Source organism: Hemitrygon akajei, chromosome 18, assembly GCF_048418815.1.
Source record: "Hemitrygon akajei chromosome 18, sHemAka1.3, whole genome shotgun sequence".
NCBI lineage: Eukaryota > Metazoa > Chordata > Chondrichthyes > Myliobatiformes > Dasyatidae > Hemitrygon > Hemitrygon akajei.
In genome coordinates, this window is record NC_133141.1 from 71,649,693 (window position 1) to 71,663,176 (window position 13,484).

General features: G+C 43.5%; 1 protein-coding gene across 1 annotated transcript in view; it reads right to left on the reverse strand.

Annotated features, from left to right (window-relative positions):
- The window catches only part of ube2z (ubiquitin-conjugating enzyme E2Z), an 82,741-nt gene that overhangs the window by 18,797 nt on the left and 50,460 nt on the right, over positions 1–13,484 (reverse strand). Inside the window, exon 6 of the mRNA XM_073071804.1 lies at positions 7,832–7,922. Coding sequence (XP_072927905.1) covers positions 7,832–7,922 — 91 coding nt within the window. The remainder of the gene's footprint in view (positions 1–7,831; positions 7,923–13,484) is intronic.

The following is a 13,484-nucleotide window of genomic DNA, read 5'->3' on the forward strand; positions in this document are numbered from 1 at the left end:
CAAAACGTAAACCATAAGACATAGGAGCAGAATAAGGTAATTTGACCCATCAAGTCTGCTCCGCCATCCAATCATGGCTAATCCTCATTTCCCCCCACTCCCCGGTCTTCTCCCCATAACCTTTGATGCTATGCCCAATCAAGAACCTATCAATTGCTGTCTTAGATACACCCAACGAGGAGCATGGAGTGAGTTAGGTGCATGTGAGTGTGGCTCCCGATTTTTATTGAAAATCTACCTGTTTATCTTTGCCGTATGCTCAAGATTACTGAATATTTAACATTGTGAACAACCTGGGACGTTGCTGGACACTGAGCTGGCAAATAAAATGCACCTTCGAAGTTAAACTGGGGAAAAAGATAGCGAAGCCTCGAGCAAGAAAGCTGATGTTACGGTAATGGCGCTGTTGCACGTTGCTGGACCTGCGCTACCCGATGACCTGGAGAGGCTTCGTTTAGTACTTCTTACTGACATGACGCAAGCGGCGCATTCTGCCCTGAAAAGAGAGCTTGAAGATGCCTTGTCACCAGTGAATGCTGCCATGGAACAAATTACGTCCTATTACGAGTCACACGACGAACCCATTCGTGAGGTTGAAGATGGCCTGAATGATTACAGTGATCAACTGGCGAGTGCCGAAGCCGCCAGTGCAGCACTGCAGAGCGACAACGCATTTCTGAAGAGGAAGCCAGATGAACTCGAAAATCGGTCGCGGAGATCCAATTTGAGAGTGCTCGGCATTCCTGAAAATTTGGAAAGTTTGGACCCTATTAAATTTATGACCGAGTTTTTTGACGAAGTGCTGGGGACAAATCTCTTCCCAAGGCCGCTCATGTTTTTGCGCGCTCACCGAGTCGGGCCTAAACTATCTGGCGCCCCGAAGCCAAGCAAACGAGACCAAGAATGTTCCTGGTTCTCTTTCACTTCTTTCAAGATAAGCAATGCATCGTCAATAGACGGAAGCAGGAACTGTATTTCCGCGGACATTGCGTGTTTTTTCATGAAGATTTTAGTGCGGAGCTGGGGAGAAAACAAGCAGTGTTCAAGGAGGTGAAATCCCTGCTTTACAAGAGAGGGGTCAGGTTCGACCACTTGTATCCTGCCCGGCTCCGGGTCATCCATGAAGGTAAAAAGCATTATTTTGATACACCACAGGCGGTCAAAGAGTTTTAAAATTCACACCGGAGAGAAGAATAATGAGAAGAGCGATGACATTTTTTTAGGTTATTCAAGCAGCATTGAAGGGGCCTCCCGCTGAAGCAAACTTAATTTTCGCAATTCACTTCTTTGTTCATTTTTTCCAGTTTAATTTGAGGAATGCTATCGGGTCGAACTGCTATGCTGCGGAATCTGATTAACAAAAACTTTCAACCAGCAAAATATGAATATTTGGGATTTGCATCTCTGGTGTTTAGTTTCCTAGTTTTTTTTGTTTTTAATGCTTTGCTTGACCTGTGTTATCTTTAGCCTATATACATTAAAGGTAGAAAAAACGATTGTACAGATTTTAAGGAGGGGAGCCACCGTAGATTAGAATGAAAATTTTGGTTGTATGGGGAACGCTTTGGAAGTTTTTTGTATGCGATCATCCTTAGTTGGGGAGGTAGATCTAGGTCTCGAGGGTTAATTGTTTTTTCTTGTTTGTGTAAAGGGGTGGGGGAAGTGTTCTGGGGGATTACCATGGCAGCTTATTCTTTTGTGAGTTACGATTTGGACAGACTTTCTTTTCATTGTGCGTTATTGTGTGCAGCTTGTGCCCTCGCACTGTTTTGGATTGTGGGCCCTGTGTGTCTTTTGATGTGGTTAACATGAGTGCTGCTGATGGAGGCCACCCTGAGAGGTTTATTTCTTGGAACGTAAAGGGGCTCAATGGTCCTGTTAAGAGAGCTAAAGTTTTCTCTCATCTGAAACAATTAAAATTATACTATTTCTACAAGAGACTCATTTAAAAGTGGAAGACCATAATCGACTCCGTAAAGCATAGATTAGTCAGGTTTTTCATTCCATATTTAAGAGCAGGTCCAGGGGGGTGGTAATATTAATCACCAAAAGAATTCAGTTTACACCATCTGATGTAATCAGTGACCCTAATGGTTCCTTTATTATAGTCTCTGGATCTCTCTTTCAGATACCTGTCATTTTGGTAAATGTTTATGCCCCTAATTGGGATGACATCCACTTTGCAAATAAGGTGTTGTAATAAATACCTAACCTGAATACACACCAGCTAATCTTTTCAGGAGATTTGAATTGTGCTATTGACCCATTGCTTGATAGGTCTAGCTCTAGGGAAACATCTTCTGGTATGGCAAAGGCCTTCCCGATGTTTATGCAACAAAATGGTTATATGGATCCTTGGAGATTTTTGAATCCATCGGTTAGGCAATTCTCTTTCTTAGACTACTTCTTTAAAGATAGCTCCTTGATACCAATGATTAGACAAATTGAGTACACTGCTATAGTTATCTGATCACTCGCCCGTGAAACTAGACCTATGTTTTCCTTTAGAGAACGGCCTCTGTGGAGACTTAACCCCCTTTTGCTTTCCAATGAGAAATTTTGGACACATTCTTTGAGACTAACAAAACTGAGTCGATATCATACTCTTTACTTTGGGAAACTTTAAAAGCTTACTTGAGGGGTCAAATAATATCTTATACTTCACATGCCAATAAAGAGCATGGGAAGGGAATGCAAGTGTTATTGCAATCTATTTTGGACCTGGATAGACAATATTCTGAGGCACCCACTGCGGAATTATATAAAAGCCGGGCTGATTTGCAAGCGAAGTTTAATCTTCTATCTACAAACCTATCAGAACAATGAATTCTTAAGACACATGGCCTCTATTATGAATATGGTGACAAGGTGAGCCGGCTTATGACTCATCAGTTGAAACGTCAAGCTGCATCATGACTTATTCTCCAGATAAGAGACACGCACCAAAACTTGACAAGCAATCCATTCATCTTTGCAGCATTTTATTCCCCTCTGTATACCTCAGAGTTTCCCTCAGATATAACAAATATGGAATGTTTTTAGATAATTTGGAAATACCAACTCTTGAACCAGAGGAGGCAGAGAATTTAGATCGGGGATTGGGACAGGTTGTTCTCTGGCAAGGATGTGATTGGTAAGTGGGAGGCCTTCAAAGGAGAAATTCTGAGAGTGCAGAGTTTGTATGTTCCTGTCAGGATTAAAGGCAAAGTGAATAAGGAACCTTGGTTCTCCAGGGATATTGGAACTCTGATAAAGAAGAAAGATGTATGACATGTATAGGAAACAGGGAGCAAATAAGGTGCTTGAGGAGTATATAAAGTGCAAAAAAATACTTAAGAAAGAAATCAGGAGGGCTAAAAGAAGACATGAGGTAGCTTTGGCAGTCAAGGTGAAGGATAATCCTAAGAGCTTCTACAGGTATATTAAGAACAAAAGGATAGTAAGGGATAAAATTGGTCCTCGAAAATCAGAGTGATTGGCTATGTATGGAACCAAAAGAAATGGGGGAGATCTTAATTGGTTTCTTTGCGTCTGTATTTACGAAGGAAACTGGCATGGAGTCAATGGAAATAAGGCAAGTAGTGAGGTCATGGAATCTATACAGATTGAAGAGGAGGAGGTGCTTGTTATCTTGAGGCAAATCAGAGTAGATAAATCCCCAGGACCTGACAGGGTATTCCCTCGGACCTTGAAGGAGACTAGTGTTGAAATTGCAGGGGCCCTGGCAGAAATATTTAAAATGTCGGTACCTACGGGTGAGGTGCCGAAGGATTGGAGGATAGCTCATGTTGTTCCATTGTTTAAAAAAGGTTCTAAAAGTAATCCGGGAAATTATAGGCCAGTAAGTTTGACGTCGGTAGTAGGAAAATTATTGGAAGGAGTACTAAGAGATAGGACCTATAAGTATTTGGATAGACAGGGACTTATTAGGGAGGGTCAACACGGCTTTGTGCGTGGTAGGTTATGTTTAACCAATCTATCAGAGTTTTTCGAGGAGGTTACAAGTGGATGAAGGGAAGGCAGTGGATGTTGTCTACATGGACTTCAGTAAGGCCTTTGACAAGGTCCCAAATGGGAGGTTAGTTAGGAAGATTCAGTCGCTAGGTATACATGGTGAGGTAGTAAACTGGATTAGACATTGGCTCAATGGGAGAAGCCAGAGAGTGGTAGTGGAGGATTGCTTCTCTGAGTGGAGGCCTGTGACTAGTGGTGTGCCACAGGGATCCGTGCTGGGTCCATTGCTATTTGTCATCTATATCAATGATCTGGGTGATAATGTGGTAAATTGGATCAGCAAATTCGCTGATGATACAAAGATTGGAGGTGTAGTGGACAGTGAGGAAGGTTTTCAAAGCTTGCAAAGGGATTTGGATCAGCTGGAAAAATGGGCTGAAAAATGGCAGATGGAATTTAATGCAGACAAGTGTGAGGTATTGCACTTTGGAAGGACAAACCAAGGTAGAACATACAAGGTAAATGGTAGGACACTGAGGAGTGCAGTAAAACAGAGGGATCTGGGAGTACAGATATATAATTTCCTAAAAGTGGCATCACAGGTAGATAGGGTCATAAAGAGAGCTTTTGGTACATTGGCCTTTATAAATCAAAGTATTGAGTGTAACAGTTGGAATGTTATGATGAGGTTGTATAAGGCATTGGTGAGGCCGAATTTGGAGTATTGTGTGCAGTTTCGGTCACCGAATTACAGGAAGGATATTAATAAGGTTGAAAGAGTGCAGAGGAGGTTTACAAGGATGTTGCCGGGACTTGAGAAACTGAGTTACAGAGAAAGGTTGAATAGGTTAGGACTTTATTCCCTGGAGCGTAGAAGAATGAGGGGAGATTTGATAGAGGTGTATAAAATTATGATGGGTATAGATAGAGTGAATGCAAGCAGGCTTTTTCCACTGAGACTAAGGGAGAAAAAAACCAGAGGACATGGGTTAAGGGTGAAGGGGGAAAAGTTTAAAGGGAACATTGGGGGGGGGGCTTCTTCACACAGAGAGTGGTGGGAGTGTGGAATGAGCTGCCAGATGAAGTAGTAAATTCAGGCTCACTTTTAACATTTAAGAAAAACTTGGACAGGTACATGGATGAGAGGGGTTTGGAGGGATATGGTCCAGGTGCAGGTTAGTGGGACTAGGCAGAAAAATGGTTCTATGGTTCCCTCTACACTTGATTCAGTCTTTAGACAATGGGGTTTGAATGGTCTTATGTGCATTAAGGATTTGTACACTGATAATATATTTGATAGTTTTGATAACCTGTGCAGTAAATACAGCCTTCCGCATCATTTTTTAAAAAATACCTGCAGATTCGCCACTTTGTCAAGGAAAAATTTCCCTCTTTTCCTGATCTACCACCTGTTATGTTGTGGGAAAAACTCACTCTTAGCTTTAATAATAAAGGGCTGATCTCTGTACTATACTCTCAGCTGATGTCTTTGGAAGTTCAAGATCTAAACAAAACTAAGACTAAGTGAGAGGATGATCTTGGTATGGATCTGGCTGAGGAATATTGGGCAAAAGCATTGAATAGGGTTCATTCTTCGTCATCATGAGCTAGACTGGGGCTCATACAATTTAAAGTTTTACACAGGGTACATTTAAGGCTCTTATATATAAGGCTCTTAAGGCTTGCTGACATATATCCCGGGACAGATGCTGGCTGTGACAGGTGTTCCTTCTCTCCGGCTGGTTTAGTGCATGCATTTTGGTCTGTCCTCGGCTTGATGGCCTTTTAAAATTATCAGTGAGGCTTTGGGGGTGACACTGAGACCTTGCCCACTTATAGCTGTATTTGGTGTGGCAGATGATGGTTTGGGTTTAAATGCAAGCCAGTCGGATATCATTGCATTTAGATCGCTTTTGGCCCGTAGGAGAATCTTGCTGGTCTGGAAATCTGCCACTCCCCCATCTGCTGCTGCTTGGTTAGAGGACGTAATGTTTTTTCTGTAACTAGAAAAGATTAAATTTACTCTGAGAGGGTCTGTAAAAAAGTTCTATTCGAAATGGGGACCTTTCCTGTCATATTTTGGGAGTCTTAAGGAATTACCTACTAGTTGAGGGCATTTGATTGTACTTGGGAAGTTGCCCCCCTTTTAACACGCATATGGTTTACCTCACAGGGTGGTTGATGAATTGTAATACGAGTGTATTCTGGATCATCTGACATGTTGTGGATGTGTGTGGGCCTTTGTCTTGCAGTAGTGAGGGGGTATGGCTGTGAAATGTCCGCACTTGTATTTGTGAAGTGTAGTATTGTAAATACATTAGCTGCCATGGTATGTTCAGGGAGGGTGGGTGAGGGGAGTTTTGTTTAGGGGTAAGATATAAAAGCAAAATGGAGGAAAATGTAATGTATTACATATTCTGTATTGTGTCATTCCTTCAATAAAAATTAAATTTAAAAAAAGTTACACCCAACAACCTAGCCTCCACAGCTGCACGTGGCAACAAATTCCACAAATTCACCACCCTCTGGCTAAAGAAATTTCTCCACATCTATTTTAAATGGACGTCCCTATAACCTGAGGCTGTGTCCTCTTGTCCTGGACTCCCCCACCATGGAAACATTCTTTCCACATCTACTGTCTAGGCCTTTCAACATTCAAAAGGTTTCAAAGAGATCACCCCTCATCCTTCTAAATTCCAGTAAGTACAGACCCAGAGCCATCAAACATTCTTCATATGATAACTCTTCATTCCGGAATCATCCTTGTGAACCTCCTCTGAACCTCTCCAGTGCCAGCACATCTTTTCTTAGATGAGGAGCTCAAAACTGTTCACAATACTCAAGATGAGGCATCACCAGTGCCTTAAAAATCCTCAGCATCACATCCCTGCTCTTGTATTCTAGACCTCTTGAAATGAATGTTGACACTGCATTTGCCTTCCTCGTCACTGACTCTACCCTGAATGTTAAGCTTCAGGGTGTTCTGCACAAGGGCTCCCAAGTCCCTCTGCATCTCAGATTCCTGGATTTTCTCCCCGTTTAGAAAATAGTCCGCACATTTATTTCTACTATCAAAGTACCTGGATGTAGGTACAGAGGAGATGTCAGGGGTAAATTTTTTTTACGCAGTGAGTGCATGGAATGGGCTGCCAGCAACGGTGGTGGAGGAAGAAACGATAGGGTCTTTTAAGAGACTCCTGGATGGCTACATGGGGCTTAGAAAAATAGAGGGCGATGGGTAAAGCCTAGGTAGTTCTACTGTAGGGACATGTTCGGCACAGCTTTGTGGGCTGAAGGGGCTGTATTGTGCTGTAGGTTTTCTATGTTTCTAAAGTGCATGACCATGCATTTTCCAATATTGTATTTCATTTGCCACTTTCTTGCCCATTCTCCTAATCCAAGTCCTTCTGCAGCTTACCTGTTTCTTGCCCCTCCACCAATATTCATATTATCTGCAAACTTGGCAACAAAGCTATCTATTTCATCATCTAAATCATTTATATACAGCATAAAAAGAAGTGGTCCCAACACCGATGCCTGCAGAACACCACTAGTCACTGGCAACCAACCAGAAAATGATTCTTTTATTCCCACTTGCTGCCTCCTACCCATCAGTCAATGCTCTAACAACGCCAGTAACTTTCCTGTAATACCATGGGCTCTTAACTTGTTAAGCGAATTATCCCTCTCCATAGATGCCACCTGACCTGCCGAGTTCCTCCAGTCCCTCTCAATCTCCAGCATCTGCAGAATCTCACGTGTATAAAGTAAGCCACTATTTTGTCAATGAGAGTTGTGACCAGGAACTGGGATAGAGAATGTTCAGGAGCAAATTTCGTTTAGTTGAGATGAACAGGAGCAAGTAAAATTATGTTACCTGCATGGTTTGCCCCTGCAGATGAAGCCGATCCTTACAGGACAGTTCATAGAAATCATAGAACTCCATGAAAGATTTCTCCATCACGCTTCTGAGTGAACGGAAAACAATCACCATTTAGTTTGTCACATTTGTAGTATTTCTAAACAGAACAGAATTGAATACATCTTACAGCTGAATTACTGTAAATGTTAATCATTGCCACCGAGCTGCTGCCAAAGGAAGCCTAATGTTCCAGCTAGTGCCAGCTAGGCCCGGCTATAAAGTCATAGCATTACAGCATAGAAACACACCCATCAGCCCAATCCATCCATGGCCACCAAGATGCCTGTTTCCATCAATCTAATTTACATGCATTTGATACACATTGCTCTGAATGCTTCCTATCCATGTATCTTCCCTATTGGAGTGTACGGGGTGTCCAGGGAGCGGTAGGGTTAGGGTTACTGTGCAAGGGGTGTACGGGGTGTCCAGGGAGGGGTAGGGTTAGGGTTACTGTGCAAGGGGTGTACAGGGTGTCCAGGGAGGGGTAGGGTTAGGGTTAGGGTTACTGTGCAAGGGGTGTACAGGGTGTCCAGGGAGGGGTAGGGTTAGGGTTAGGGTTACTGTGCAAGGGGTGTACGGGGTGTCCAGGGAGGGGTAGGGTTAGGGTTAGGGTTACTGTGCAAGGGGTGTACAGGGTGTCCAGGGAGGGGTAGCACCTCTGGTGAAGGCACTTGTCATGTCCATTCTGGGGCAGCTCACTCACCTTTGGTCCTCACCAGACACTCGGCTCTCACCCGTGGCTCCAAGTATCTGTTTGCACGTGACAGCGGCCACAGCCCGGTACACCGCTTCGACAGACAGGCTAAACCAGGTGAGGGTAGCCGGTGGGCCTCATACCCCAGTGAGATAGGGACGTGCTTGTCCTAGCATGTGACGTCAGCTCTGGTGGACTGGGCGGATGAGAACGACAGTGAGATCCAACGGGCAGGAAGGTGGTTCTGCAACACTCCGTGGAGAGCGAAGGACATGAGAAGGCACAGAAGACGTCACGGTCATCCACTGCAACCGAGGAAGACCCCAGTCTGTGACGCTTGTTCGTACCACTAGACCTGGACTTCTGAGGGAGTGGAACTGCACCAGTGCAATGGCTTTTCCACTTTAAAAACTCTCCTACACAGGGATACATGTACAACCATCATCCATCACCTTCCCAATTGCTTTAAGTACTGTGATTGTACCTGGGACTAGCTTAGAGGTGCATCTTGGTGGGCAAGGATGAGTTGGGCTGAAGGCCCAGTTTCTGTACGGTATTACTTTAGATCAGCGGTTCCCAACCTGGGGTCCACGGAACCCTTGGTTAATGGAGGGGCCCCATGGCATAAAAAAGGCTGGGAACCCCTGCTGTAGACCCTATAACCATCTGAGGCAAGTCTAAGGTACAATCTTAAAAGGCAATTAGGAAGGTACATGGATAGGATGGGTGGCGGGTTAGAGGTATGTCTCTACCAAAGGAGGTGTAAGGTGCTCTTTCCTTCCACTAGCCTGCAGGTCACCCTTGGGCAGGGTGTAGCACCTGCTTAGTCCCCGATCAGGGTCACCTGAAGCCATGGGAGCAGGTGGTGGATGGTTGTATGAGCAGCCGGTGCAGATCACAAGTCCTGGTTACGCGACCAGGAAATCTCTAAAGAGTATTGATAATGGCTGGGAGGCACCCGTCTTGTAAAGACACTGCCCAGAAGGTAGCAATGGCAAACCACTTCTGTAGAAAAATTTGACAAGAACAATCATAGTCCTGGAAAGACCACCATCACCCACGTCATATGACATGACGCAATCGAACATGGATAGGAAACATTCAGAGGATCGTGGGTCAAACGCATGTAAATTAGATTAGCAGAGACAAGCATCTTGGTGGCCATGGATGGATTGGGCTGATGGGTGTGTTTCTACGCTGTAATACTATGACTTTATAACCGGGCCTAGCTGGCACTAACCGGAACAATTGTATCCTTCCCTTTGCATTTTACACCTATGCCACCTTGTTTTAGAATCCCCCACCCCAGGAAAAATTCAATGACTATTCAGCCTACCTTTGCCCCTAATGATTTTTTAAGATCACTCCCCAGTCTCTTTTGTTCCAGGGAAAACAGTCCCAGTCTATCCAATCTCTCATAGCTCAAGTCCCCCCAGTCCAGACAATGTCCTCACAAATCTTTTCTGCACTTTCATGCTTTTTATAGGGTGGAGACCAAGCCTGCACACAATACTCCAAATGTGGTGTAACTACCGTTTTGTATAACAGCTACGCAACGTCTCAACTCAATGCCATGGCCCATGAGGGCAAATGTGCCACACACAGAAGACATTCTGCAGATGCTGCAAATCTTGAGAACATGCACAAAATGCTGGTGTAACTCAGCAAGTCAGGCAGCATCTATGGTGGAGGAGAATAAACAGACCCCTTATCTGGAAGGGGTCATCTTCAGCACCCTTCGACCTGTGTCGCCACTTTCAGAGAGTTATGTACTTATAACCCTCAAACTCTGTTCAACACCACTCTGCAGAGCCTGCCATTCACCATGTATGTATGTTCTGGCTTAGTTTCCTTAGACAACCTTCTTCACTGTTCACTATACCAATTCTGGGTGTCATTTGCAAAATAACTAAATTCTTATCCAAATCATTACTATGTATAACAAAATTAAAACAGGGAACAGAGCATTCCAATCTGAAAAGCAACTCTCACCACATCACAGGAACCAGCCTCCCCTGCATGGACTGTCTATACTTCTCACTGCCCCAGTAGAGCAGCCAGCAAAATCTGAGATCGCACCCATCCTGGACATTCTCTCTTCTTCCCTTTCCCAAAGGGAAGAAGATACAAAAGCCTGAAAGCACATACCACCAGGATCAAGGACAGCGTCTCCCCCAATGTTATCAGACTCTTGAATGGACCTTTTGTAATGATATGATGGACTCTTGACCTCACAATCGACCTTGTTATGATCTTACTCATTGTTTATCCTGAAGGACCCCACACATGCAAACAGCATTATGAAGGACCCCACACATCCCTCATACAAACTCTTCTCCCTCCTGCCATCTGGCAAAAGGCTCCGAAGCATTCGGGCTCTCACGACCAGACTATGTAACAGTTTCTTCCCCCAAGCCATCAGACTCCTCAATACCCAGAGTCTAGACTGACATCTATATCATTTATTATTATATTGAAATTTGTCCTCTACTGTGCCTATTATCTTGTTTATTTATTAATTATTGCAATGCCTGCACTGTTTTGTGCACTTTATGTAGTCCTGTGTAGGTCTGTAGTCTAGTGTAGTTTTGTGTTGTTTTACATAGTCTAGTGTAGTCTTGTGCTGTCTCACATTGTCTAGTGTAGTTTTGTGTTGTTTCATGTAGCACCAGGGTCCTGGAGGAACGTTGTTTCGTTTTTACTGTGTACTGTACCAGCAGTTTATGGACGAAATGACAATAAAAAGCGACTTGATTTGCACTGCGCCTTTTCGGTAGCTGTTACATTTTATTCTGTATTGTTATTGCTTTATCTTATTTTACCTCAATGCACTGTGTTATGATCTGATCTATATGCAAGGCAAGCTTTGCAATGTAGGATGGTATATATGACAATAACCTCATACAACCAAGCCAATTTTCTATCTGATTGGCTAGATCAGCCTGTATCCCAAGTACTCTAGTCTTCTGGAGCAGTTTACCACTGGGGCCCTGTCAAAGGTCTTGTTGATGTCACCATAAGAACATTTACCACCCACATCGTCAAATTCATGAGGCAAGGTTTCCCCACACATGTCAACCGCCCCTAATTAGCCCTTCCCTTTGCAAGTCTCTCAGAATCTCCACCGGCATATTTCTTACCTTTGATAAAAGGCTCACTGGATCTATAAGCATCCCGTCTTGCCCTTGCAGCCCTTCTTAAATAAATGCATAAAATTGCCACCCTCCAGCCTGCCTGTCGCCCAGGAGAGGAGATGCTGGAGGTGGCGTGGTGTGGTGGGCGTCCATGCAAGGTTGGGAGTTGACCCCTTCCATCAGTGTTACCCTCCAATGTTCACCCGCTAGGAGACAAGATGGATTATGTCTGTCTGCAGCTGCACTGGTGCGTGATGATCAGATTACTGCAGGTTTGGTCTTGCTGACAACATCCCATGCACCACCAATCTACAAGACATGACACTCAGGGAATTGGGCTGTACTTTTTTTGGGTGTGACTATGTTTACTGCTTTCGTAATGACAATGCCTTGTAAAAATATTCAGACCCCAACCCTTTGTTCACATAAATGTGTATTACAACCAGGGATTTTGATCAATTTAACTCAGAATTTTTGTTTATCACATGCTCCTTTTTACAGAGTAGAGCCCAAAGAAAACAGGGAAAATTGTAAAGCATGAAAAACTAAAAATTCAAAAACTGAAATGTCAGCAGTTCAGAAGCATTCATCCCTCATTGCTCAGTACATAGTTGAACCACTTCTTGCAGCTATTACAGCCAGTAGTCTTTTTGGATAAGCCTCTATTATCTTTGCAGATTGCAATGGAGCAAGATTTGCCCATTTCTCCTTGCAAAATTGCTCAAACTGTGCCAGGTTAGTTGGGGAGCAGTGGTGGACAGCAATCTTGAGGTCTTGCCAGAGATGTTCGATTAGGTTATGGTCAGGATTCTGACTGGGTCACTCAAGAATTTTCTTCATTTGAAGCCACTCCATGGTTATTCTGACAGTGTGCTTTGGGCCATTGTCCTGCTGAAAGACTAATTTCCTTCCCAGTTAAAGCTTTCTGGTAGAGGCTAGCAGGTTTTTAATCCAGGATTTCTCTGTCTTTAGAAGCATTTATCTTCCCATCAATCCTGACCAGATTTTCCGGTCCCTGCAGCTGAAAAGCATCCCCATTGTATGATGCTACCTCCACTATACTTTACAGTAGGGATGGTATAATCTGCTGATGCACAGTATTAGATTTACTCCACACATAGTACCACTTAGCGTTGAGGTCAAAAAGTTCCATATTAGTCTAATCTAACCACATCTTTACATCACCTTCTAAGTGATGCTTTGCAGAGCTATGAACTTCAAGTCCAGTTGCAGCCACTGACTTCTGCAGCTCACTCAGAGTGACTGCTGGCGTCACAGTAGCCTCCCCTATAGTAGTTGTTCTTTTCTGTCGACTAAGTTTAGAAGGACAGCCTGACCTAGGCAGTGTGGTTTCATTATTTTTTCCAATTTTTTTCCACAACGAAATGCACTGTATGTTCAGTACCTTTGAGATGGTCTTGTACCCTTCTCAAAGATTTGTGCTTCTCCATTATCATTTCCCTGAATTGTCTTGAATGCTCTTGTCTTCATTTGGTTTGGTCTGTTGAAAATCTACTATACTGCTGGACCTTACAGAGAGATGGGGTACTTATTCAGGAGATCCTCCAACTTTCTACATCAACAAATTAGGTGAGTTGGTCAGGTAATATACAGTACTACACCTGAGGAAAATTAGTGTAGCAATTCACCTTTTCAGCCTTTTAGTTTTTAGTAAATTGTTTGACAGGCTTCTTTTGATTTGACATGATGCACAATGTTCTGTAGATTAGCTCAAAAAATCCTTCTTCAGTATATTTAAAATTTAGAAAATAAACAGTAA